The following is a 26489-nucleotide window of genomic DNA, read 5'->3' on the forward strand; positions in this document are numbered from 1 at the left end:
AGTCAACATTTTTATAGGGTTAAAAACAAAGATTAACAAGACCCATTAAGCATTCAGCAAATTGGCCCAAGGAAAGAGCTTGGCAAATATTACCCATGATTTCTACCACTGGTATTTTTACTTGGATGTGCAAATGCTTTGTAAGCCAGCTATGCAGTTAATTCCTGCTCATCTTCCAGATTTTAGCGTAAGGGCCATCTCTTCCAGGAAGTCCTTTGTGTTCCAGTAGACTAGCTGGGCTCCAGCTATAGACCCCTGACAACCTGTACTTACCCCATCACAGCCCACTTAATATTCCTAACTCATCACTACTTGCCTTTTCCCCACTAGACTGCAGCGCCATATATACATTCATTCATTCAAATATTAAGTGTTTGCTGTGTGCTAGTCACTCATCTAAGTGCTTGGGGCAGCACAGGAGATGTTTATTTAAGGCCCTTGTGTCGTCTCTCAGCCCCACCTCTTACCAGCCATTGTCACGGCAACCACTTATGGGCCTCAACAAGCTCTGCACAGGGACACTGATGGGTCTCACCTCAGATCGTACCCCCTGCTTCTTGCTGCAGACCTCTGACACGTATGCAGCTCAGAAGTGCAGGGGAATTAAACAGCTGTGAGGGGCACCCTTGACCAAGGAGCCAGCTCTGGGGTATACAGGCTTCTCTCTCTTCCCCTGAGAATTCTGAGCCACCACTGGTGAGTCTTCCTCGGAAGATCCTGGGGTGGTTGACTCAACAGCACATCCTTGTATTGACTCTTTCTCCTCTGTTCACACCCCTTCCCTCAGTTCTGCTCCCTGGTATCACTTTATGAATCAGCTTCCTAGGTCCTTATCTAGTCGAGAGTCAGATCCTGAACAAATAAAAATCAGGGTCCTCGTGTGAGTAGTGATGGGTGCTTTGAGAGAAAGTGAAAGCTGAGTAAGGGATAGTGATGAACTCCGTTGTTCAGAGTCAGTGAGAATCTCCAAGGTGGTGACATCTGAGCAGGAGGAGGAGGGAGCAAGCTAAGGGGATGTCAGGAAGAGGCAGGCAGAGGGGACGGCTTGGGAAAGGCCAGGAGGTGGGAAAGAGTTTGGTGAGCTCCGGGAACAGAGGGGGCGAGAGGTGGTATGTGAGGGAGAAGGGGGTGGAGACGGACAGCAAGCTGGGAAGTCCAGCCCACCTGGGACTCCAGGCAGTGGTGAAGGGTGTGCGGGCTGCTCAGAGCAATGGACAGCCCTTACAGCTTCAGCTGGTGGCTAAGCTGGGCCTCTGCCTGTCCCTACAGCCTGGAGCTGGGGGTTTTCATGAGGGTCACACACAGGAAATGAACTCCAGAGCCCTCACATGGAGACTGGGTCCAGATCCCTGTGTAAAACTAGGGCCTGAAAAGGCAACATCCTAAGTAAAAAGATGGACTAGAAAACAACTTCACCCCACAGGAGCCCACAGAACTGAGCAGAGTGTGTGCAACGTTCTGTCACAACTTTAAAGGAAACTGCTTGCTCTCTCCTTCCGCTTCTCACGGGCCTCAGTGTACATGTGTTTTGGTAAATTGGCTTAGGATCGACCCAGGGAATGGTAGGACCATCAGTGGGGAAGAAACTGGGTTCCTGAGCAGCTCTGCCTTCCTGCCTGCTTCCTCCAGACCATCCGTGTGAGAGAAATAGACCAAGTTGTTTACACTGCAGTACACTGGGGTCTAATCCTTAACTAACAACAGACTAATCTAGAATTCTGTACCCAGCTGAACTATTCAGTAAGTATGACAGAATAAGCACTTTGTAGACATACAAAATCTTAAAACTTTTGCCTCCCAGGCATCCTTTCTCAGGAAGCTCCTAGAGGGCACGTTCTTCCAAAATGAGGGCAGAAACCAAAAAAGAAAAGGAAGATATACATACAGAAAATAAGAGACCTAACACAGAAGAAAGACAAAAGGTAAAGGAAGATGGTCAACAGATCCCACGATTGCAGTGCAACTCCCATAGTGGATAACCAGTTTAGATCAGATCACTATAACTTAAAATACAGAAACATCAAGGGTTGCCATTCCCATACCTGTTGTTGAGTTACTGCCTTTCTAACCCCCAAAAGCTACTGGTGAAACATGCTTCCAATGTTTTTTTTTTGTTTTTTTTTTTAAGCAAATCAAACCAAGAAAGAGGAGGCAAACCAAGAAAAGGTAAGACATGTGATCCAGTAGCCAGAATTCCAATCAGAAGGAAGGAAGAAAGAATTTCTAGGATGACTGCAGACTCCCAAGATGAGAGCTCTGTCACAGGCCTAAAAGGAAATTAACCCAAAACTGAGAAGAATGGAGTTATTTAGAGAATGCTGCCAAGAAACAGCAGTTTTAGGAAGGTGCAAGAGTTATCAAGAATACAAAGGAAAAAATATCAAGGCAGGGCTTCCCTGGCGGTCCAGTGGTTGGGAATCTGCCTTACAGTGTGAAGGACCAGTTCAATCCCTGGTCTGGAAGATCCCACATGCCACGGGGCAACTAAGCCCATGCATCACAACTACCGAAGCCCACGTGCCTAGAGCCCACACTCTGCAGCCAGAGAAGCTGCTGCAATGAGGCCCGAGCACCGCAGCAGAGGGCAGCCTCTGGCCCCTGCCCCTCAACCCTGCTCGCCACGACTGGAGAAAGCCTGCGTGCAGCAACAAAGGCCCAGCAGAGCCAAAAAATCATTATTTCTAAAAAAGGCAACTGCTGACTTTCAGAAAATAAAACAAGAAAGAAAGTTAAATCAGTATTAAAAATGCTCAGCTATGAATAATCGCATAGCCATAATCTTAGAAACCACAAACGCTTAGTAAAAACTGATACTGTATTGGAATGGGGAGGAGCTGAGGGGATAGTTGTATCAGACAGCTAAATTCTCACCATAACAGGAAGTCAGTAGACAAAAATCAATAACCAATATATTATAGTGCCTCCATATCATATAGACATAAATGCCAAAAATATTCAAGAAGAAAGAGAAAGGCTGGAGAGGGTGTGAAGAGGGAACCCGCTTGTGCTGTCGGTTGGGAATGTGTCTGGCACAGCCACTATGGACAACAGTGTGGAGGTTATTTTAAAAAAAAATGAAAAATAGAGTTACCATATGACCTAGCAATCCCACTGCTGGGCATATATCTGGAAAAGATGAAAACTCTAATTCAAGAGACACACGTACCCCAGGGCTCACAGCAGCGCTATCTGCAATAGCCAAGACATGGCAGCAACCTAAATATCCATCAAACGATGAACGGGTAAAGAAGATAGAATATAAAATGGAGCATTAATCACAAAAGAATGAAATAATGCCTTCTGCAGCACCGTGGATGAACCTAGAGATTCTCATAGTGAAGTAGAGTCAGAGAAAGACAGATACCATACAGTAATCACGTGTGGAATCTAAAAAAGAAAGATACAAATGAACTTATTTACAAAACAGAAATAGATTGCTCTAAAAAGTCTGTGCTCCACCTCCCCCCATCTCCCCTCACCCCAGTCAGTACTAATCTTTTTACTCTTCAATGTTTTGTCTTTTCCAGAATGTCATGTAGTTGAAATTATAAAGTATATAGCTTTTTCAGATCACTTTTTTTTCACTTAGTAATATGCATTAAGTTTCCTCTATCTTTTCATGGTTCGATGACTCCTATTAGTACTGAATATTCCACTGTAAGCTCCAATACTTTGGCCACCTAATGCAAAGAGCCAACTCATTGGAAAAGACCATGATGCTGGGAAAGATTGAGGGCAGGAGGAGAAGGGGGTGACAGAGAATGAGATAGTTGGATGGCATCACTGACTCAATGAACATGAGTTTGAGCAAACTCCAGGAGACAGTGAAGGACAGGGAAGCCTGGCGTGCTGCAGTCTATGGGGTTGCAAAGAGTTTGACAACAACTTCAGTTCAGTCGCTCAGTCGTGTCCAGCTCTTTGCAACCTTGTGGACTGCAGCATGCCAGGCTTCCCTGTCCGTCACCAACTCCTGGAGCTTAACTCAAATTCATGTCCATCAAGTCAATGATGCCATGCACCCATCTCATCCTCTGTCATCCCCTTCTCCTCCTGCCTTCAACCTTTCCCAGCATCAGGGTCTTTTCTAATGAGTCAGTTCTTCGAATCAGGTGGCCAAAGTAGTGCAGTTTCAGCCTCAGCATCAGTCCTTCCAGTGAATATTCAGGACTGATTTCCTTTAGGATGGACTGGTTGGATCTCCTTGCAGTCCAAGGGACTCTCAAGAGTCTTCTCCAACACCACAGTTCAAAAGCATCGATTCTTCGGTGCTCAGCTTTCTTTATAGACCAACTCTCACATCCACACAAGGCTACTGGAAAAACCATAGCTTTGACTAGACGGACCTTTGTTGGCAAAGTGATGTCTTGGGTTTTTTAATATGCTGTCTTGGTTGGTCATAGCTTTTCTTCCAAGGAACAAGTGTCTTTTAATTTCATGGCTGCAGTCACCATCTGCAATGATTTTGGAGCCCAAGAAAATAAAGTCTGTCACTGTTTCCATTGTTTCCCCAATCTATTTGCCATGAAGTGATGGGACCGGATTGCCATGATCTTAGTTTTTTGAATGCTGAGTTTTAAGCCAGTCTTTTCACTTTCCTCTTAACTTAGCGACTGAAAAACAACAAATTCCACTGTATAGATGTAGCACAGCTAATTTATCCATTCACTGACTGAAGGACATCTTGGTTGCCTCCAGGTTTTGGCAATTATGAATACAGCTGCTTTATCCATCTGTGTGCAAGTTTTTGTGTGGACTAAATTTTCAATTTATTGGGATGAATACCAAGGAGCACAATTGCTGGATCATGTAAGAGTTTGTTTAGTTTTGTAAGAAACCACCAAACTGTCTTCCAAAGTGGCAGTACCATTTTGCATTCCCACCAGAAGTGAAACAAGACTTCCTCTGACTCCACATCCTTGCCCGCATGTGAAGATTATCAGTGTCTTGGACTTTCACCATTCTAACAGGCGTACAGTAGTATCTCATTGGTGTTTTAATTTGCAATTCCCTAATGACAGATGATGTTGAACATCTTTTCATATGCTTGTTGATCATCCATGATCATCTCATTGTTCTTTGGTGAGGTGTCTATTCAAGTCTTTTGCCTATTTTTTAACCAAGTTGTTTGATTTCCTATTATTTCATTTAAAGACTCCTTTGTAAATTTTAGATAACAGTTTCTATTAGACATGTCTTTTGAAAATATCGTCTCTCAGTCTGTGGCCTGTCTTCTCATTCTCTTGATATTTGGTGTTTTGTGTTGACATTTGCACTGAAGCTACAAAACAATGGGGGGGGGGTAAAACCACCTTAGCATAAATCAAGGAAGTGGCACCAAACTCATCTCAGAGTCACTGTATTCTTCAGTGCAAGGCCAGAGCTCACATGCTGTAACTAGAAGATTCTGCATGGTGCAACTAAGATCTGGCACAGCCAAATCAGTAAATAATTTTTTTAAAGAAATAAAAAAGATTTCTGATCAAAAATACACTGAGAGTAAAAAAAGAAAGAGGTTTCCTTGGTGAAAATGAAAATTATTAATTGTATTAAACATTGACTCTTGAGTACTTATCACTTTATTATTCTATAAATACTCTTTTTTCTTGGCTGCACTGGCGGTCTTAGTTGCAGTGCACTGCTGGTAAAGAACCTGCCTGCCACTGCAGGAGACGTAAGAGACGTGGGTTCGATCTCTGGGTCGGGGAGATCCCCTGGAGCGGGGCACAGCAACCCACTCCAGTATTCCTGCCTGGAGAATCCCATGGACAGAGGAGCCTGGCGGGCTGCAGTGCATCGGGCCGCGAGTGACGGCGAGTGACGACCGGAGTGACAGCACGCACACACGCGGGATGGTTAGCTGCAGCATTTGGTATCTTTTCAGTTGCAGCACATGAACTCTTACATTTCTGCATGCAGGATCTAATTCCCCGACCAGGGATCAAACCTGGGCTCCTGCGTTAGGAGTGTGGAGTCTCAGTCACTGGACCACCAGGAAGTTCCTCTATAAATATTCTTTTTAAAAAAATACTTATTTGGTGGCAATAGGTCTTAGTTGCAGCAGCATGTGGGATTGACCAGGGATCGAACCCAGGCCCCTTGCATTGGAAGCAAGGCATCTTAGCCATGGACCACCAGGGAAGTCCCTGTAAGTGTTCTTTAGACGCCCTTCCGCTGCATACTATGATTATCTTGAGGAAAAGCATGTGTGCCGTTGAGTTGTGGGCTACACTGGTCTTTTTTTTTCTTTTGAAGGAGTTCAGAACATGCCATCCCCAAAATGTGCCACTTTGGGATATTGGTTATTTTGGTTTTGTGCATGTTTTTTGTTTTGTTTTGGCTCTGTCACAAGGCCTGAAGGATCTTAGTTCCCTAACGACGGATCAAACCCGGGCCACTACAGTGAAAACACCAAGTCCTAACTACTGGACCCCCAGGGAACTCCCATATTGCTTATTTTGAATTAAAGGCACTTGATAAACTGTAGATGGAAGAGGGGTACACTGGCCTTCCTTTTTCTTTCTAAAAGCAGGAGATAAAAGTGCCATGTGAGAGGTGCCTTCTGTATGGGAGGAGGAAGAAGCATTCTTATCGCAAGAGATGAGGTGCAGAGGCCAAGAGAACTGTCCAGTTAGGTGGTGTTCTCCAGCCTGCCCAAATGGGAGCAGTGCACACAGGAGCCTCGTGCGCTACGGCCATCAGGTCGCAAGAGTCGGACACGACCTATCGACTAAACCTTCACCACCACGTCACTTAGTTACTTTCCTACAGTGACTACACTTTGTTCAAGCTAGTATATAGGCACTTAGGCCTAGTCACTTCTTTGGGTCTTCATTTTTTTGTGAGCGTTTTTCTTCTTTTGTACATGTAAATACAATTTGTGCTTTTCTCCTGTCTTATGTCAGTCCCAGCTGAAAATCCTAACAGGACAGAGGAAAGCTTCACCTCCCATACATTTCTAACGAGGGTGAGTTAGCATAGTCTGGGACACCCTCCTCCAGGGTGGGGGGAAGAAGGGCTGCCCCTGAGAGGTCCTGGGACCTGACTGAACTGGCAGAAGTTGAGATTTCCTGCCACATCAGCCTCCTGGGTCTCTGTCTGTAGTGCAGTCAAGTGCTTGCCTTAGTCGCTAAGTCATGTCCAACTCTTGCAACCCCATGGACTACAGCCTGCCAGGCTCCTCTATCCCTGGGATTTCCCAGGCAATACTGGAGCGTTGCCATGTCCTTCTCCAGGGCATCTTCCCGACCCAGGGATCAGACCCCGGGATCAGCAATGGCAGGTGGCCCCCTGCCAGCAGCACGGGAGACGTGGATTCCATCCCTGGGTTGGGAAGAGCCCCGGGAGAAGGAAATGACAGCCCACTTCAGTATTCTTCCCTGGGAAATCCCATGGACAGAGGAGTCTAGCGGGCTATAGTCCATAGGATCACAAGAGTTGGTCACGACTGAGCGACTAACACTCCCAGGGACAGCTATCGCTTTCCCTTTTTTCTCATTTTCTGTCCTGAGGTCTTGGCTTGGCTGTCTGCCTGCCTGGGCATGCAGGTTGGCAGGCCGGTCTGTGTCTGGAGGTGGCCAGTTGTCAGGCTGGCAGCCCTGAGAATACACAGATGTCCTGACAGAAATGTGGGTTACACTCCGTTTATGGCTAGTATCCTAGGGACCATCAACAGTTCACAAGATTCGGAGGTTATTTAAAGACTTTCTTCTAGCTGTCTGGGGGTGACTCTGGATCTTGGGAGGGCTGTATGTTTTGCACCCTCTTTGAAGATGCCTCTTGCATTCGTGGTTAAGTCATAAGAAGCTCATTAGTTTTGGTTTTGAGTCACTTGAAACAGGTATGCCTTTGGTTTTAAGAGAAAACAAAAAAAAAAGTTCGATACAGCCAGGAAAATTTACTGTTTGTACCAGCTGAAACCTGATAAGATGTTGAAGTGATTTTTTTTTAAAAGGGATTATATGGTTAGAAGTTGGCCTGATATTCAGAGGCTGTGTTTCCTAAGCTAAAATAAAACTATTGCACTCAGAGGGAAAAAAAGGAAAAAAAAAATTCTGAAGCCTTTGTGGAATGATTTATTAAAATATTCCAAAGCCACACAGCTCTAAATCTAGAACACAGGAGTCTTGCAATTTCCATCTGGAGACCGGAAGGAAAAGTCTTCTCCTTGATATAAAGAAACAAATCCAAGATAATGTACTGGGTGGGTAGGTCACCCTTCTTGGTATCATTCAAGCTGCAAGCCGATTCTGAGAATTAAAAACAACTGTCCTTGTCTTGTAAAGTAAGTCTTTAAAAAAACACAAATGTGCCTCTAGGAGTAATTCAAAGCCAGTCTTACCAGTCCCAAAACCTCCTTATTGTCTCAAGGCACTTTCAGACACTAAAAGATCAGGACATTGGAAAGAGAACAAAACAATCGTGCACTTTAAGAGGGCCATGTGGAACCAAAAGTCTTAAAGCACTTCTCCGCAATATTAGTAAAAAGCTTTAGCCTTCTGGGCAACTAACTTTAACTTGTTCCATCTGCCAGAAATATAATTTGGATCCAACCATTTTTTTTTATAGACTAGTAAACTTCATATTATTGCACCTACCTCATAACTTAAGGCTTTAAATGAAAGCCTTAAGGCCTGTCTTGGCACCTGTCTGTATGTTTACAATGCATATGTATATATGTATATATTGTTGTTTAGTTGCTCAGTCATGTCTGACTCTTTGCGACCCCACGTATATATACATATATATAATATGCATGTAATGTTTTTCTACTCCAGATGGTATTGCTAAAAATTAACTTGTAAGAGAGCTGTATTTAATTGGCTTAAGGAAAGAAAAAAAAAAAACTATAAAGCTGAGACTAGTCAAACAAGCATATATTATCTCTACCAGATGTTTAACATTATAATGGTATGAATTCAACCCAAGAACAAAATGTACAATTAAAGTGCATTGCTTCATGTATGTCAACCATGACAGTAAATTTAAAGAAAAAAAGAAAGGAGAGAGTGATATGTGGAAGTTCCTATGTTCTTTGCCATAGAACAGTTGCCACTAGACCATTCAGGTATGACCTAAATCAAATCCCTTACAATTATACAGTGTAAGTGACAAATAGATTCAAGGGACTAGATCTGATGGAGTGCCTGAAGAGCTATGGACAGAGGTTCCTGACACTGTACAAGAGGCAGTGATCAAGACCATCCCCAAGAAAAAGAAATGCAAAAAGGCAAAATGGTTGTCTCAGGAGGCCTTACAAATAGCTGAAAAAAGAAGATAAGCTAAAGACAAAGGAGAAAAGGAAATACCCATTTGAATGCAGAGTTCCAAAGAATACCAAAGAATGATAAGAAAGCCTTCCTCAGAGATAAATGCAAAGAAATAGAGGGAAAGAATAAAATGGGAAAGACTAGACATCTCTTCAAAAAAATTAGAGATAACAAGGGAACAGTTCATGCAAAGATGGACACAATAAAGGACAGAAATAGTATGGACCTAACAGAAGCAGAAGATATAAAGAAGAGGTGGCAAGAATACACAGAAGAACTGTACAAAAAAGATCTTCATGACCCAGATAATCACGATGATGTGATCACTCACACCTAGAGCCAGACATCCTGGAATGCAAAGTCAAGTGGGCCTAAAGAAGCATCTCTATGAACAAAGTCAGTGGAGGTGATGGAATTCCAGTTGAGCTATTTCAAATCCTAAAAGATGATGCTGTGAAAGTGTGATGGGTGAAAGCATACACTCAATATGCCAGCAAATTTAGAAAACTCAACAGTGGCCACAGGACTGGAAAAGGTCAGTTTTCATTCCAATCCCAAAGAAAGGCAATGCCAAAGAATGCTCAAACTACCGCACAATTGCACTCATCTCACACGCTAGTAAAGTAATGCTCAAAATTCTTCAAGCCAGGTTTCAGCAACTGTGAACTTCCAGATGTTCAAGCTAGTTTTAGGTAAGGCAGAGGAACCAGAGATCAAATCGTTAACATCTGCTGGATCATCGAAAAAGCAAGAGAGTTCCAGAAAAAATCTACTTCTGCTTTATACATTACGCCAAAGCCTTTGACTGTGGATCACACCAAACTGAAAAATTCTGAAAGACATGGGAATACCAGACGACGTCACCTACCTCCTGAGAAATCTGTATGCAGGTTAAGAAGCAACAGTTAGAACTGGACATGGAACAACAGACTGGTTCCAAATCAGGATAGGAGTACGTCAAGGCTGTATATTGTCACCCTGCTTATTTAACTTATATGCAGAGTACATCATGAGAACGCTGGGCTGGAGGAAGCACAAGCTGCAATCAAGATTGCTGGGAGAAATATCAGTAACCTCAGATATGCAGATAACACCACCCTTATGGCAGAAAGTGAAGAACTAAAGAGCTTCTTGATGAAAGTGAAAGAGGAGAGTGAAAAAGTTGGCTTAAAGCTCAACATTCAGAAAACTAAGATCATGGCATCTGGTCCCATCACTTCATAGCAAATAGATGGGAAAACAGTGGAAACAGTGGCTGACTTTATTTTTCTGGGCCCCAAAATCACTGCAGGTGGTGACTGTAGCCATGAAATTAAAAGACGCTTGCTCCTTGGAAGAAAAGCTATGGCCAACCTAGACAGCATGTTAAAAAGCAGAGACATCACTATGCCAACAAAGGTCCGTCTAGTCAAGGCTATGGTTTTTCCAGTGGTCATGTATGGATGTAAGAGTTGGACTATAAAGAAAGCTGAGCGCCAAAGAATTGATGCTTTTGAACTGTGGTGTTGGAGAAGACTCTTAAGAGAGTCCCTTGGACTGCAAGGAGATCCAACCAGTCAAGCCTAAAGTAAATCAACACTGAATATTCATTGGAAGGACTGATGCTGATGCTGAAACTGCAATACTTTGGCCACCTGATGCGAAGAACTGACTCATTGAAAAAGACCCTGATGCTTGGAAAGACTGAAGGTGGGAGGAGAAGTGGATGACAGGGGATGAGATGTTTGGATGGCATCCCCGACTCGATGGACATGAATTTGAGTGAGCTCCAGGAGTTGGTGATGGACGGGGAGGCCTGGCGTGCTGCAGTTCTGGAGTTGCAAAGAGTCGGACACACTGAGCAACTCAACTGAACTGAATGTTCTTTGCTTTTGTGATTTCTTTTTAAAAATATATATATATATACTTTTAAAAAAATAAAATAAAAAAATAAAACTTTTGTATTTTGGCTGTGCAGTGCAGCGTACAGGATGTTTTGCTGAACATGGATCGGACCTGGGCTTTCACAGTTAAAGAGCCCAATCCTAGCACCTAATATATATGCATTATATATGATGATATATAGTCCCAATTATTATATATAATATAAATTATAAAATATTATATATATCTGAACCACTTTGCTGAAACTAACACAACATTGTAAATCAACTACACTTCAATAACAAAACAATAAATCAATTTTAAAAAAATTTAGCCATGCTTAATGAGACTAGACTTTTTTTCACAAACAAATTAGTCTTACTTTGATTTTCTTTGAAAAAATGGGCGTGATTATGGAGAGAAAAATTCTGTTTCAACAAAAGCTGTCACACCTTTGTCGGTTGCAGGACAGTTCACTTACTTTGAGCCTTTTGTCCTCTATATAAACTGCCTCCTGCCACTTCATGTATCGTATCTGTAAGCTCATCTGCCTCCCACCCTCCTGAGCTGGCATCACTAAAAACTAGGACAGCCCTTTCCCCCAGTGCCCTGCAAGATAAAGCAACTTAACACAAACTTCAAAAGGAAAACATCACAACAGATTATGTATAAAAACCTGAATGCCTGCTGCTGTTAGTTCACCAAAACACCCGAAGCCATCACCAAAGACATTTGAACTGCAAGCCAGAAAATTCCTGAGAGCCGCCAGCAAGCCTTGTTCCACTATCCTTTTTTTTTTTTGGCTGAGCCTCAGGGCTCACAGGATCCCAGGTCCCACAACCAAGGACTGAACTTGTGCCCCTGCACTGGAGTACAGAGTCTCAGCCACTGGACCACCAGGGAATTCTCTCACCCCATCTAAAGATGCTTTGAGCCTGACACTTAAGAATCCTCGAAATTACTGCCCTCTGGACTCAAAAACTGAGTTGACAATTTGTTCCCATTAACCTCTGTTTCTCTTTTGTTTTCAAAGAAATGTCCCTCATTAAATGCTTGCTCCAAAAAGTAAAAAACAAAACAATAATCTCCATGATATGTGGCTATTAAATGAAAAGACTATTAAAATACTTTTTCCAATTACCTATTTGTGTGATACATGATTTCTTCATATTCTTTAACTGAAAAAACAGATTGCAACAGATTGAATGCAGAAGCAGATATGAAAATCCAGCCTTCTTTTACTCCAGACACTGAAGAGATTCTTGATACTGTAAAGCAATGACATTCTTCTCATTAACCTTTTTGTTTGTTTTGGAAAGTATTGTTTTTTTTTTATTTAAAATGTTTTTGATTATCATGTAATGAGGTTCAGTTCAGTTCAGTTCAGTCACTCAGTCGTGTCCGACTCTTTGCGACCCTGTCCATCACCAACTCCCAGAGTCCACCCAAACCCATGTCCATTGAGTCGGTGATGCCATCCAACCATTTCATCCTCTGTCGTCCCCTCCTCCTGCCCTCAATCTTTCCCAGCATCAGAGTCTTTTCAAATGAGTCAGCTCTTCGCATCAGGTGGCCAAAGTATTGGAGTTTCAGCATCAGCATCAGTCCTTCCAATGAACACCCAGGACTGATCTCCTTTAGGATGGACTGGTTGGATCTCCTTGCAGTCCAAGGGACTCTCAAGAGTCTTCTCCAACACCACAGTTCAAAAGCATCAATTCTTCGGCACTCAGCTTTCTTTGTAGTCCAATGCTCACATCCATACATAACTACTGGAAAAACCATAGCCTTGACTAGACGGACCTTTGTTAGCATAGTGATGTCTCTGCTTTTTAATAGGCTGTCTAGGTTGGCCATAGCTTTCTTCCAAGGCATAAGTGTCTTTTAATTTCATGGCTGCTGTCACCATCTGCAGTGATTTTGGAGCCCAAAAAAACAGTCTGACACTGTTTCCCCATCAATTTGCCATGAAGTGATGGGACCAGATGCCATGATTTTAGTTTTCTGAATGTTGAGCTTTAAGCCAACTTTTTCACTCTCCTCTTTCACTTTCATCAAGAAGCTCTTTAGTTCTTCACTTTCTGCCATATCTGCATATCTGAGGTTATTGACATATCTCCCGGCAATCTTGATTCCAGCTTGTGCTTCATCCAGCCCAGCATTTCTCATGATGTACTCTGCATATAAGTTAAATAAGCAGGGTGACAATATACAGCCTTGACGTACTCCTTTTCCTATTTGGAACCAGTCTATTGTTCCATGTCTGGTTCTAACTGTTGCTTCCTGACGTGCATACAGGTGTCTCAGGAGGTAGGTGATGTCATCTGGTATTCCCATCTCTTTCAGAATTTTCCACAATTTATTGTGATCCATACAGTCAAAGGCTTTGGCATGCTCAATAAAGCAGAAGTAGATGTTTTTCTGGAACTCTCTTGCTTTTTCAATGATCCAGTGGATGTTGGTAATTTGATCTCTGGTTCCTCTGCCTTACCTAAAACTAGCTTGAACATCTGGAAGTTCACAGTTGCTGAAACCTGGCTTGAAGAATTTTGAGCATTACTTTACTAGCGTGTGAGATGAGTGCAATTGTGCGGTAGTTTGAGCATTCTTTGGCATTGCCTTTCTTTGGGATTGGAATGAAAACTGACCTTTTCCAGTCCTGTGGCCACTGCTGAGTTTTCCAAATTTGCTGGCATATTGAGTGTAGCACTTCCACAGCATCATCTTCTAGGATTTGAAATAGCTCAACTGGAATCACCTCCATCACCTCCAATCACCTCCATCACCTCCACTGACTTTGTTCATAGTGATGCTTCCTAAGGCCCACTTGACTTCACATTCCAGGATGTCTGGCTCTAGGTGTGAGTGATCACATCATCGTGATTATCTGGGTCATGAAGATCTTTTTTGTACAGTTCTTCTGTGTATTCTTGCCACATCTTCTTAATATCTTCTGCTTCTATTAGGTCCATACCATTTCTGTCCTTTATTGAGCCCATCTTTGCATGAACTGTTCCCTTGTTATCTCTAATTTTTTTGAAGAGATCTCTAGTCTTTCCCATTTTATTGTTTTCCTCTATTTCTTTGCATTTATCTCTGAGGAAGGCTTTCTTAGCTCTCCTTGCTAGTCTTTGGAATTCTGCATTCAAATGCTTATATCTTCCCTTTTCTCCTTTGCTTTTCGATTCTCTTCTTTTCTCAGCTATTTGTAAGGCCTCCTGAGACAGCCATTTTGCCTTTTTGCATTTCTTTTTCTTGGGGATGGTCTTGATCCCTGTCTCCTGTACCATGTCACATACCTTATCTTTGTTAAATAAATAGATATTTATTTTTTAGATGTCTCAGTCTTAAATTCAAATATAAAAAATACTAACAGATTTCCTAGATCAAAAAATTTCAAAACTACAGCTCTGAAGAAACTCTTGCCCAGGTGTCTCAGGAGACAGATACGAAATATTCACACTGTTTCTACCATGGCTGGAAACTGAACATAGACCGAATGTCCATCTGCTGAACAAACAGGTTATACTGTGATATAGTCATGGGCTTCCCAGGTTGCTCAGTGGGTATCCACTCAGAATCCACCAGCAATGCAGGAGACATGGGTTTGATCTCTGGGTAGGGAAAATCCCCTGGAGGAGGGCATGGCAACCCACTCCAGTATTCTTGCCTGGAGAATCCCAGGGACAGAGGAGCAGCAGCTACAGTCCATGTGGTCACAGGGAGTCAGACACGACTGGAGCAACTGAGCACACACGCACGCACAGTCAGGCTGCGCTGCGACTTCTGAGCTCGCACGCCGCAACATGAAATCCTACACGCCGCACCGCGAGATCCTGCACGCCGCACCGCGAGATCCTGCACGCCGCACCGCGAAATCCTGCACGCCGCACTGCGAGATCCTGCACGCCGCACCGCGAGATCCTACACCCGCAAAGGGAGATCCTGCACGCCGCAACGCGAGATCCTACACCCGCAACGCGAGATCCTGCACGCCGCAACGCGAGATCCTACACCCGCAACGGGAGATCCTGCACGCCGCAACGCGAGATCCTACACCCGCAACGCGAGATCCTGCACGCCGCAACGCGAGATCCTACACCCGCAACGGGAGATCCTGCACGCCGCAACTCAGAGCTGACACAGCCAAGTAAATAAACAAGATTTTTAAAAATATTAAAGTTTGGGGGGAAAAGCATTATGCTGAGTGAAGGAAGCTGGACACCAAAGACTGTACTCTTTTTTGTTTCCATTTATATGAAATTATAAGACAGACAAAACCAATCTGTGATGGAAAAAAAATTAAAAGAAGTGTCGTTTCAGGGACCAGCTGGGAAGGGTCATGAGGGCACTTTCTGGAATGATAGTAAAATTCTGTATAACTTGACAGGGGCTCAGGTTGCTGGGGTGTGGGAATTTGTTGAGACTCACTAAATGATACACTTAAGATCTGTGCATTTCACCAAATGTACATTATATGAAACTCAAAAGATGGGGGTGCGGAAGTTCTATACAAATATTGATCATTAGCTCATGATGTGTATTGAGTTAGTCAAAAAGTACGTTCAAGTTTTTCATTAAGATGTTATGAAAAACCCAAACAAACTTTTTGCCCAGCCCAAAATACTGACATATTTAGAGGGAAATGACTATAATCTACTATAAAATGAATAAAAAACAATACAGATTGAAGAATAGAGGGATGGATAGGTAAAAGAATGGCAAAATGGCAACAGTAGAATCTAGGTGGTGGGCATATAACTGTTTACTGTAAAATTCTTTTAATTTTGCCATACATTTGAAATTTTCAATGAATGACATGGGGGAAAATAAGCAGGGAGATTTTAAAACAAAAAGCAAATGAATAAGGGTTGGTTCTTGTTATGAGAAAGTACTCTGTGGTTAGGGTAGGGCACTCAGGGGCTTCAAGATGATTGGAAATTATCTGTTTTTAAATGGAAGAAATGGATACATGGGAATTTGTTTTATTGCTTTTTAAATTATACATTTGCCATCTTCAGGGTTGTATATGTTTAGCGATTTAGAGATGCTAGGAGGAAGACAGATCTCTTGTCTCTGGGGTTTGCTAAGTTGGTGTTGCTGAAACACATGTAATCATTCCCCCTCTTCTGGCTTCTTTGGAAAAGGCCTGGTCTGTGGTAGGAAAAAATTATCCACCTTTCCGAACGACAGAGACAAGCCTCTGTGCGCTGTAAGAGCGACCCTCTGCTTCTAGCCCTCAAGTGTTCATGTCATTTTTTGTACACAGCCATCTCTTTCTTAGATGAGAAGGACTACCCACCAGCCCATTCTGGAAATGTGGGGAGGCTTCCATCTCTTGTTGTCCAGCCCAAACAGGCTCTGTCACATTTTCTTTCTGGGATTGCTATATGCGTACTGCAAGAAGGTATTCCTCTTGCTGCTGAGGTTGCAAAACAAGGAGGGTATGAGTAAGGGCTGCCAGGTGCCATCCTTCTCACTGTGGGAAGAGCCTAGCTGAGCTTGAAGCCAATGCAGAGATGAGCAGGAGAGATAAAGCCTGAATGGTATCAGCTGGTCTCCTGGATCCAGCCATTCCTGAAGCCCCGAGTAGTGATGTGAGCCGATACATTCCCCTTTTGCATAAGCCAGTTTTATGTGTGTTTCACTTGCAACTAAGAGTCCTAACTATCCAAAATCCTCCTCTGCCAAAAGGCTAGGTGCTGTTTCTGTGTCCACAACCCTCCAGCCACAAGGACAAGATCTACTCACCTGGTGATCTCCTCTAAGGCTCCCTCGGGTAAGGCCAGCATCTCAACCAGCAGGGACAGGATCTCAAAGAACAGAGTATGGGGATTTGGAGGAGCCATATCCATCAGGGCATTCTGTTCTGGGGACATGGGATGGTGGCTGCCGTTACCATCTGACACCCTGGGATGCCCTGCCCGCGCCCCCGTTCTGAGTGCCCTGGGCTCACCACTGCTCACCCACAGAGCAGAAGAAGCGCCTGGTGTCTGTCATCACGGTCAAGAAGTCTTTGAAGTTCACATGACCATCTCCTGTGGAGGCCAGAAGAATACAGAGTGGGCAGGGGCCTTCCAGAGCAGGCTCGGACACTGCAACCCAGGCGTGGCTATTAGCATTTACTTGTTGGATTTGATTTTAAAAGTAACACATAGTGGATGTAGAAAGTGCGGGACACATAGGAAAGTAGAAGGAAAAAAAATTAAAATCTCCTGGGTTAGAGGCTCCCAGAAGGTTCTAGAAGCAGCAGTTTGGGCTCATGTCACTCACTATCTCTGTGACCCTGGCCAAGTCTCTTAGCCCAACTAAGACTTAGTTTTCTTGTCTAATAGGGTGAGGATGACCATAACGCCTTTCTCAAGGGAGAGAAATGGAGGCAATGCACTTAGAATAGGGCCATGAACACAAACATATGCTCAACAAATGTTGGCAATGCTTATTACAGTGTGTGAGTCTTGCATGAGCACACATCTTTACTTACAGTGTTCCCACTTGGGCCTTCAAAGGTCTGCTGGACCTGCCTGTCAGCTGTCTGCAGCCTCGCCAGGTACCGAACTCCCCCAGCACCAACCTGTTCCCACCGGGTCCCCTCTTCCCCTGCTCCGGGCCTCTATACACACCTCTGTATGCGCTGCCTTCTCATCTCAGAATTCTCTCCACCACACACTAACTCTTCATTTCTTATTTGTTTTTGTTTCTTGTGGCCATGCGATACAGCTTGCAGGACATTAGTTCTGCACCCACAGATTGAACTCCGACCCCAGAAGTAAAAGTGCCAAGTCCTCACCACTGGACCACCAGGGAATTCCCTCCAACTCTTTCCCTTAATGCTTCCTTTGACCACCACTTCCTGAGGGAAGTCAGACCAGTGTAGGTCAGACTCCCAGTTGAACATTCTCATAAAACACTTGTACTTCAACCACACACTCATAAGACTTGGGGTTTCACGGAAGCTCTGGTAGGCAGGGACTGGGTGTTTTATCCTGTATTGTGTCCTCAGGACTTAAAAACGAGGAGGTGCTTGGGAAATGCTCTCTCAACTTTATTACTGTTCAGTCGCTAAGGTGTGTCCAGCCCTTTGTGACCCCATGGACTGCAGCACACGAGTCTCCCTTGTCCTTCACTAGATCCTGAAATTTACTCAAATTTAGGTCCATTGAGTCAGTGATGCCATCCAACCATCTCATCCTCTGTCATCCCCTTCTCCTCCTGCCTTCTACCTTTCCCAGTTTCAGGGTCTTTTCCAAAGAGTCGGCTCTTCACATCAGGTGGCCAAAGTATTGGAGCTTCAGCTTCAGCATCAGTCCTTCCAATGAATATTTAGGGTTGATTTCCTTTAGGATGGACTGGTTTGATCTCTTTGCAGTCCAAGGGACTCTCAAGAGTCTTCTTCAGCACCACAATTTGAAAGCGTCGGTTCTTTGGCACTCAGTCTTCTTTATGGTTCAACTCTCACATCCATACATGACTACTGGAAAAACCACAGCTTTGACTATATGGACCTCTGTTGGCAAATCAATGTCTCTGCTTTTTAATATGCTGTCTCGGTTTGTCATAGTTTTCCTTCTTTTAAAGGGGCAAGCATCTTTTAATTTCATGGCCACAGTCACTGTCCACAGTGATTTTGGAGCCCAAGAAAATAAAATCTGTCACTGCTTTCCACTTTTCCCTCTTCTATTTGCCATGAAGAGATGGGACCAGATGCCAGTTCTTTCAACTACTTGACAAATTAATGAATGGTCCCTAATCCTTAAAGTCATCCTCGGGGCAGGGGGCAGGGAGCGGCAGGCACTAATATTCTAATCCCCTGTCATAGATAAGGCCTGGGGCACAGACAAAAACAGGCTGTTGCCTGGGATCACCCAAGGGCCAAACTGAGGCCAGTGCCTAGCCTAGCTTGAGTGAGGACTCACCCTCACACAGTGATGGAGGAAGCAGAGCTGACACTCAGGGGTCCGGAGCCCAGGCCCCCACCGCTCTGCTGTGTTCCCTGCATCTAGTCAACCAAACCACACGAAGGGACAGTGCTCCTCACTCTGTGCCCTATGCCCTGTGTGGAAGTTATTTCTGCCACCAGGAATGCCCTTCTTCCTCCTTCTCTTCCTGCCTAACTCCTGCTTAATCTTTCACCATTTGGCTCAGGCATCACCTCCTCCAGGAAGCCTTCCTCCCTCATCCCTTCCCCCAAGCCACCTTAAGCACTGCTGCCTTTGGTAACTCCTCCTTCTGTGTCATTGGCTGTGAGAGCATCTGGAGGGCAGATCTCAGAGGTCTCACACATCCCTTTATTCCAGTGCCCAGCGCAGGAACGGGCACACCACAGGCAGCTAAAACATATTTAGAGAACGGATGAGAGCAGCAGCTAGTGTCTCCTGGATGCATTCTGTGTACCACGCGTTGTGCTCAGTGCTTTGCCTGGATTACCTCATTCGATCTTTTCAGCAGCTAAGTGAGATGGGTAACTGCTGTAAGCCCCATTTTACAGGCGGGGAAACTGAGATGTGATGAACTTCAGTGACCTGTCCCAGGCCATACAGCTGGTAAAATGAGGGACCAGGTCATGGAGGAATGTCGGATGGAGCACACGTAATGTCCTGGAGGAGTGTTCTCAAGAGATAACCTACATGTTAGGGTCAGGAACTAGGTTTTGGTCATCTCTGGGTCTCCAGAACCTGGCACTGAGTAGGTCCTCAGGAATCACTAACTTTGGGAGCCAGAACCAGCTGTATTATCTGCATTTGCCCAGAGCAAAATGAAAATGTAGCACTTTCCTGGTGGTCCAGTGGTTAAGAACCCACCTTCTAATGCAGGAGCCTCAGGTTCCATCCCTGGTCGGGGACCTAGGATCCCACATGTGGCAGGGCAACTAAGCCCATGCTCCACAACAAGAGAAGCCCACAAGCACTGTGACTAGAGAATGAGGGTCCAGTGCAACCAAAAAAAAAAAAAAGAAATGCAGAACAGGGCCCCTCGGTCAAAAATTATCAAGAATTTCTAGACCGCAACAGCAAAGCAGTGAACCAAAGTCTAGACCCTGTCACAGAGCCCTGTATGACTGCACAGGTCTCAACGCTACCAGCAAGCCTGATCCTGCCAGGGCTCAGGATGAAGCCTCCGCGCACTCACCGTCGATGTCAGCGCTCCTCAGGGCACCCTCCACCTGGGCCGGCGTCAGGGAGATGCCCACAAGAAGCAGGATGTTCTCCAGGCTCTGCGCGTCCACTTCGCCATGACTGTTGAAGATCTCAAAGTAGCTGCGGAAGGCTGGGGTGGGTGGGGTGTGGTCATTTCCTGTCTCTAACATGCATCCCATCCGCTCAACGCACCCCTGGGTGAGCCTCCTCTACCTCATGGCTGAGTGGAGAGATACGTTAACCACAAGGGTGAAACGCAGAGGAGCAGGGTCCGCAGACGCACCTCACTCTCTAGTACAAGGTCAGACCAAGGGCGCAGCGGGCCGTCTTCCCCGGCACCAGGAGCACGCCCACTCAGGGCACCCCTGCCGTGTGCCAGGCACTATGCTAAGTTCTTCACAGCCATGTTCTCACGTAATTCTTACAACAAACTCTTAATAGTAGAATGCTATTTCCTTGTACCAATGGGGAAACTGAGGCTCAGAGGTTATAGCACCAGACAGATCTTTTTGACTCTGAGTCTGTGCCTTGACTTTGGGGCTCTGCAGTTACACTTCTAAGCTGAAGTTCCAATACTTGGGCCACCTGATGCAAAGAGCCAACTCATTGGAAATGACCCTGATGTGGGAAACACTGAAGGCAAAAGAAGAGGGTGGCAGCTGATGAGATGGTTAGATGGCATCACCAATTCAATGGACATGAATCTGAGCAAACTTTGGGAGATAGTGAAGGACAGGGAAGACTGGCGTGCTGCAGTCCATGAGGTCACAAAAGGTTGGACACGGCTTAGCAACTGGGCAATAACCGTTACTTATCTGGATGGACATAGCTTCTAAGATGGGCTTCCCTGGTGGCTCAGATGGTAAAGAATCCACCTGCAATGTGGGAAACCTGGGTTTAATCCCTGGGTTGGGAAGACCCCCTGGAGGAGGGCATGGCAACCCACTCCAGTATCCTTGCTTGGAGCATCCCCATGGACAGAGGAGTCGGGTGGGCTACAGTCCATGGGGTCACCAAGAGTTGGACAGGACCGAGCAACTAAGCACAGCCTCGAAGGTAACTTCATTTGTCTGGACCAGAGCAGAGGACCCAGAAGGATGTTTCTCAGTCCCAGGACTCTAAGTTCCAGAGCAGCGTCAACTGATAGAAAAGTTATGTCCTGGTCCTAACAAGGGTGGGGCTGGTTTCACAGCTCACAGCACAATCCAGGTGAGAATCAACAGGCCTGGTGATGAGACAGGCTCCACCATCTGCTGAGAATCAGAGTTGCTGTTACACATGCTACGCTGCCTACATTCAGGTATTCAAGCCTTGACACCAGCCCTGCCCACCCCCACTTGTCTTAGAATGTGACTGTATTTGGAAATAATGCCTTTAAAAAGGTGATTATGTTAAAATGAGCCCATTAATCCGACCTAAGAGGTGTCCTTAAGAGAAGAGGAAATTTGGACACACAAGAGACACCAGGGATGCACACACACAGGAAAGGCACGACTCAGGAGAAGGCAGCCACCTGCAAGCGAGGAGGGAGGCTCCAGGAGAGACCAAACCAAAAAAGAGAAAAGGAAGAATCCAAACATACCAACACCCCAGTCTGGGACTTCTAGACTCCAGAACTATGGGAAAGTAACTTTTAAGCCACCCAGTTGATGGTACTTCCTTATGTCAGCCAAAGCAAACTAATATAGTTGCAGTAGGCAAGTCACAGCACTTCTATGACCCCCAACTTTCTTATCTATAAGATGGGCAGATAGTGTTGAACATGGAACAACAGATTGGTTTCAAAATTGGGAAAGGAGTATGTCAAGGCTGTTTTAAGAATTACATGAGAACCTGGCTATAAAGAACTTAGCATAGTGCCTGGCACATAGCAGGGGTGCCCTAAATTGGTGGTATTCCTGGTGCAAGGTGAAGGTGTGTATTGTCACCCTGTTTATTAAACTTGTAGACAGAGTACATCATGCAAAATGCTGGGCTGGATGAATCACAAGCTGGAATCAAGACTGCTGAGAGAAATATTAACAACCTCAGATAGGCAGATGATACCACTTTAATGGCAGAAAGTGAAGAGGAACTAAAGAACCTCGATGAGAGTGAAAGAGGAGAATGAAAAAGCTGGCTTAAAACTCAACATTCAAAAAATTAAGATCATGGCACCTGGTCCCATCACTTCATGGCAAATAGATGAAGAAAAGTGGAAACATCGGCAGATTTTCTTTTCTTGGGCTCCAAAATCACTGCAGATGGTGACTGCAGCCATGAAATTAAAAGACGCTTGCTCCTTGGAAGAAAAGCTATGACAAACCTAGACAGCATATTAAAAAGCAGAAATGTCACTTTGCCAACAAAGGTCCATAATAGTCACAGCTATGGTTTTTGTGGTAGTCACGTGCGAATGTGATAGTTGAACCATAAAGAAGGCTGAGCGCCAAAGAATCGAGGCTTTCAAACTGTGGTGCTGGAGAAAACTCTTGAGAGTCCCTTGGACTGCAAGGAGAGCAAAGCAGTCTATCCTAAAGGAAATCACCCCTGAATATTCACTGGAAAGACTGAGGCTGAAGCTGAAGCTCCAATACTTTGGCCACTTGATTAGAAGAGCTGACTCATTAGAAAAGACCCTGATGCTGGAAAAGATTGAAGGCAGGAGGAGAAGGGGACAACAGAGGATAAGATGATGTTTGGATTGCATCACTGACTCAACGGACATGAGTTTGAGCAAACTCCGGGAGTTATGATGTACAGGGAAGCCTGGCATGTGGCAATACATGGGGTCGCAGGGTTGGACATGACTTGGCGACTGAACAACAGAGAGACAGAACAACAAGACGCCCTCCCAGAGAGGTTGTATTAATTCAGCACTTGGGACATCATAGACCTTGTAAGCCTCTGACACACAGAACTGAAATGTGGGGAAGAGGTAGGGCTGGGCTTAGGGTTGGAGTAAGTGGTGAGCTGCCACAGGCAGGCAGGCTGAAAAAGGGGATAAACAGAACAGCCTTCATTTAAGATCATCTCAAATGTAGGGTGGTTGGACCATCAGGGCAGGTAACCGGCTCTTTCCTCACCAGGCAGGGCTGAGAGTCCCAGGAGGATGCTGGGTATCTATGCCAGCGTGTCAGGCTGTCTGTGAACTTGGCTCAAGGAGGTGGGGCAATGAGTGCTGGATTTAGAAAAGCCCTCCAGAAAGGGTAAAGAGCTTTAAAGCTGAAAGGAGCGAGGGACCTCCCTGGGGGCCCAGTGGTTAAGAATCCACCTGGCAATGCAGGGGGCGTGAATCTGATCCCTGGTCAGGGAACTAAGATTCCAAATGCCAGGGCACAGCTAAGTGCACACACTCAACTACTCAAGCCCACATATTCCGGAGTCCTCGCCCCACAGCTCGAGTCCGTGCACTGAAACGAAAGATCCCACCTGGTGCAAGAGACCCTGTGTGCTGCAGCTAAGAGCCAACACAGCCAAATGAAAAACATTTTTAAAAAAGAGTGAACTTCAAGGACCCGGCCCTAGGGAGCCAAAGAGCATATTCAGGGAAGGCAGGAGGGGTCCCCCGGCCCTGCCTGGGGCTAAGACTGTGGGGAGGAGTGCAGGGTGGAAAGAGGGCACGCACCCTCCATCCAAGGCCAGGGCCAGCCGGCTGGGTTACAGGTGTGCACAGTGGCTTAGGCCACTCACAGAGCCCAGAGGAAGTGCAGGTGCTCATCTCATAGCACAGGTACGCGGAGTCATGGGGCCCGAGCTAAGGACGCTGGGGAGCAAAGGGCGCCTCGCCCAAGGTGGGCGTTCAGGCTTTTAATTTTCTTGGTGGAGGTGGGACGTGGTGGATGAGTGGGGAGCTGTGTATAACAGGACCCTAGGGACTCTTCCTGGGACAGACCCCTCTGCACTGTGTCCTCTGTCTGCCTCTTGTTTGTAGACTTTTAGCCTCTTATGCCTTCCCGAGTCCCAAAGAATGGATTCAGTCAGAGAAGTGAGAAAATGCAGGAAGGGAAAACAGTCCAACAAGACCAAATAATACTAGTTTAGACATATAAGGTCAATGAACTTTAGTTCCTCCTCAAGGACTAAAGGGTCTTCCCTGTAGCTCAAACGGTAAAGAATCTACCTGCAACGCAGGAGACCTGACTTTGATCCCTGGGTCGGGAAGATCCTCTGGAGAAGGGAATGGCAACCCACTCCAGTATTCTTGCCTGGAGAATTCCATGGACAGGAACCTGACAGGCTACAGTCCGTGGGGTCACAAAGAGTTGGACACGACTGAGCGACCAACACTACTACACTACAAGGACTGTAGGTAATCTGAGCCTGTCCTCTGAGCCGTTTTGCAGATACTGACACCCCCACCAAGTGGAAGAAGTTAACCATAAGCTGCCCACAAGCACTGCAACCACAAGCTGGTTGGAATGAGGTGGATGATGTTGACACCCAGTGACCTCACCAGCAGCCAATCAGAAGAAGGCCCACGAACTGATGAGGAACCCTGTGACCCGCTCCCTCACTCTGTCCTTAAACAGCTTTCCTGAAAGCTGTGGGAATTTGGGCCTTTTAAGCTGCCTGGACTCCTAGCTTGGCGCCTGCAGTAAACACTCCTTTCCTTGACAGCAGCCCAGTATCAGTAGCTGGGCTGTCCAGCGCACGCGCAGACCCAATGTTGGTCAGGAACGTGTTCAGGGCAGGCGGTCCTGTTAAAGGGTGAGGGGTGGTCTAGCGCAGGAGGGGGCGCTGGAGTCTTGCCTCCATCCCTCGTGGCCTCTCCAGGGGACCTAGAGTGGGCTTGTGCTGGAGGAGGCAGAAACACCTCCAAAAACAAGGTGCTCCGTTTGTTCAGAGGCAACTCGGGAAGAGGGAAGAGGGCTCACCCTGAGCCGCGCGGCCAGCCCAGCGCAGGCTGGGACGGACACAGGGCAGCAGCATGATCCGCCGGCCCGTCCCCCACCCCGGACCGCCCCCCGCACCCCCACAGCCCGCCCTCACCTTCCTCCTGCTTCATGGTGAGGTGCTCCTCCGCCCTCTCCTCCCAGGTCTGACACACTTTGAGGAGGCAGCGCTCCTCCAGCTCCTGCCTGCAGAGGACAAAGCCGGGCCCAGGGCACATCCGGCCGCCCACCCCCGCCCCGGACCCCAAGAGCTGGTGGGGCGAGGGGGCAGCCGGGGCAGGGGGGTCATAGGAGGGACCCTGGGGAGGCTTTGAGAGGTCACAGGAGTCTGTGAGTGACCCGGGGGAGCGAGGCAGAGGTGAGGGGCGTCTAGACGGGTTAGAAAGAGAAGCAGGGTTGGCGATGAGGAAGGGGCTTCAGTGTGAGAGATAGAGAGCCGGGAGAGGCAGGGGACGTGGAGGGGACACAGGAGGGGCAGACGGGCGCGACGCCTGGACGAGAGTCTGGAGGGGATGCGGGGGCCCTGGGGCCGCGCTCGGATCCCGACACTTTCTGGGGTGGCTCCTACCGTGCCTTCAGGCTCCTCTCCCCGCTGTGGCTCAGAAGTTCTGTCCTTCTCCAGGCCAGATCCGACGCGGGCACCTGCAGGACTGCAGCGGGCCCAGGAGCTGGGCCCGGGGTCCCCGCGGGGGCAGGGACTGGCGCAGGGGCGGGCGGCCGGGCCCAGGCCGGGGTGGAGGCAGGGGCCCGGACCGAGGCCGCAGGCAGGGTTGGAGGCAGGCTGGGGGCGGGGGCAGACACGGGGCCCAGGGCCCGGGGGCACCTCCGGCCTGGCAGGGCACGGGCCTTGGCGGCCCTCCGAAGCGCGGCCTCCTCCTCCTCCACCTCAAGCAGGCGCCTCATGAAGCCAGGCCGGGCGCTGCCGGGGTCCTGGACGCCCAGGGCCGCCGCGGGCTCCTGAGGCTGCTTCTGCATGGGGTCCAGCTCCCTCGCTCCCGTGTCCACCACCACCTGGGGACGGGACGGGCAGACGATGCGGGAGGCCTCCGGCCAGCCGGACGGTCCCGTGAGTTGCTCGCGGCCACGCACCCCAGGGCCTCAGCCTCTCCTTCTCCTCCGGGTCCCTGGGAGCCCGCTTCTCTCCGGCATCCTCTAGACCCCTTCCCCACGTCCTCCTGGACACCCGACCTGGGCCCCTCCCAGCTCTCCAAGCCATGCTCTTGAGTGAGCAACTCCCCAATTCATCCCTGTTTCTTTCCTCCTGTGCACTCAGCGCAGCCTGTCCAGCTCATGGCTTGCCCTCCCTGGAAGCATGCTCCCTGAGGACAGGACTGCACCTGCCTCTTTGA

General features: G+C 46.8%; 1 protein-coding gene across 2 annotated transcripts in view; it reads right to left on the bottom strand.

Moving 5' to 3' along the window:
* Positions 1–26137, bottom strand: part of SPATA21 (spermatogenesis associated 21) — a 28490-nt gene extending 2353 nt beyond the window's left edge. For both annotated transcript variants that reach the window (XM_061148003.1, XM_061148002.1), the window contains exons 1-5: positions 25709–26137; positions 25238–25326; positions 20259–20396; positions 17096–17167; positions 16881–16998 (exon numbers count right to left, since the gene is read on the bottom strand). In XM_061148003.1, the coding sequence (XP_061003986.1) occupies positions 16881–16998; positions 17096–17167; positions 20259–20396; positions 25238–25326; positions 25709–26115 (824 nt within the window). In that variant the 5' untranslated portion in view covers positions 26116–26137. The remainder of the gene's footprint in view (positions 1–16880; positions 16999–17095; positions 17168–20258; positions 20397–25237; positions 25327–25708) is intronic.
* Between the last annotated feature and the right edge of the window lie 352 nt (positions 26138–26489).

The sequence above is a fragment of the Dama dama genome, chromosome 8 (genome assembly GCF_033118175.1).
Source record: "Dama dama isolate Ldn47 chromosome 8, ASM3311817v1, whole genome shotgun sequence".
Taxonomy (NCBI): domain Eukaryota; kingdom Metazoa; phylum Chordata; class Mammalia; order Artiodactyla; family Cervidae; genus Dama; species Dama dama.